This window comes from Austrofundulus limnaeus, unplaced genomic scaffold, assembly GCF_001266775.1.
Source record: "Austrofundulus limnaeus strain Quisiro unplaced genomic scaffold, Austrofundulus_limnaeus-1.0 Scaffold94, whole genome shotgun sequence".
In the NCBI taxonomy this organism is placed as follows: Eukaryota; Metazoa; Chordata; class Actinopteri; order Cyprinodontiformes; family Rivulidae; genus Austrofundulus; species Austrofundulus limnaeus.
Window position 1 is genome coordinate 538,718 of NW_013952496.1, and position 1,246 is coordinate 539,963.

The following is a 1,246-nucleotide window of genomic DNA, read 5'->3' on the forward strand; positions in this document are numbered from 1 at the left end:
CCCGAACCCAACACCTGCCCTTCTCCTGTTCCTGTCATCGCTCGCCGCTGCACTCGGTGCTCGATTGGTTTCGTCTGGCTGCAGAAACCATGGCAGACCGAGAGGAGAATATCTCTGTTCCTGAGTTCAGCTGCCTCCTGCAAACGGATCCCCAGCTCAGAAAGTACGAGCCGGACTTCAAGAGGAGGTAAAAACAAACAAACGCAAGAGCTCGAACTGCGGGTTTTCTTCTCAGCTCGTCACCAAAATAACCAAACCCCCTCCGGTTAAAGAAGCGAGGACAGAGCCCAGGCTAAGCTGGCACTCCTCTTGAAATAAAACCAAACCAATCACAACAAACTCAACTAACATCTGAAACGCGATCATTTTACAGCAGAAAGTCTCCTTCTGTCCTGTTCGGAGGAGGAGACGAGTCGACGAAGAGCGTTTGTTTAAACAATCCTCCCTCCTGCTGCTGTATGATGTGCAGCTCATACTAAATAAACCTAACCGCTGCCAGAGAAACAGCTTATTTTACGTGACAAGGTGCAGAACGTGCGGACTTCCTGCACGAGACGTGCTGAAGGGCAGACGTGGTGATGTTGCTGTGAGCTGAAACACTGCTGTGTCTCATTCACTTGTTTGTTGTTGTGAGTCGTGTGAAACAAAAGCAGACAAACCCTCCTCCATGCACTGAGCTGCACTATTGTTTAACCTTAATTTGACCTTCAAAAAATTGGAGTCCATGAATTAAACACTTCAGCTGATAAATTTTTAATTATAGCCTGCCAAATGCAGACAGTAGTGTTTTTGCACTTTGTGTGTCTGCCTGTTAGCAAAATATCTCATGAACCACTGGGCCCATTTTGATAAAACTTACAGGCTGTAATCACTAGGTGTGCAGTTACAGCTGAGTAACTTTTGAAGTCCACCCAAATCAAGATGGCTGCCACAGTCAGCTGATCTTAAAACATGAAGAAATGCTACAGAGATGTCCAGGTAAAATTTGCTGTGGTAGTTGCTGGGACTGGTCCTCAATGTGTATTCTGAGCTCAACAGATAATACACAATCTTTGTTTTAAATGTCATCATATGTGGAGTCCACTCTGTTAGCAAAATATCTCATACAGCGGGTAACATAAGTACTGAACAGTCACCATTTTTGTCTGTAAATATATTACTAGAGGTGCTAATGACATGAAATTTTCACCAGATGTCGGTAACAACCCAAGTGATCCATACATACAAAGAAATCAAACCATAAATG

General features: G+C 44.3%; 1 protein-coding gene across 1 annotated transcript in view; it reads left to right on the plus strand.

Moving 5' to 3' along the window:
- The first annotated feature begins 25 nt into the window (after positions 1-25).
- The window catches only part of gbe1b (glucan (1,4-alpha-), branching enzyme 1b), a 123,430-nt gene continuing 122,209 nt past the window's right edge, over positions 26-1,246 (plus strand). Inside the window, exon 1 of the mRNA XM_014012748.1 lies at positions 26-187. Within this exon, the coding sequence (XP_013868202.1) occupies positions 90-187 (98 nt within the window). The 5' untranslated portion in view covers positions 26-89. The remainder of the gene's footprint in view (positions 188-1,246) is intronic.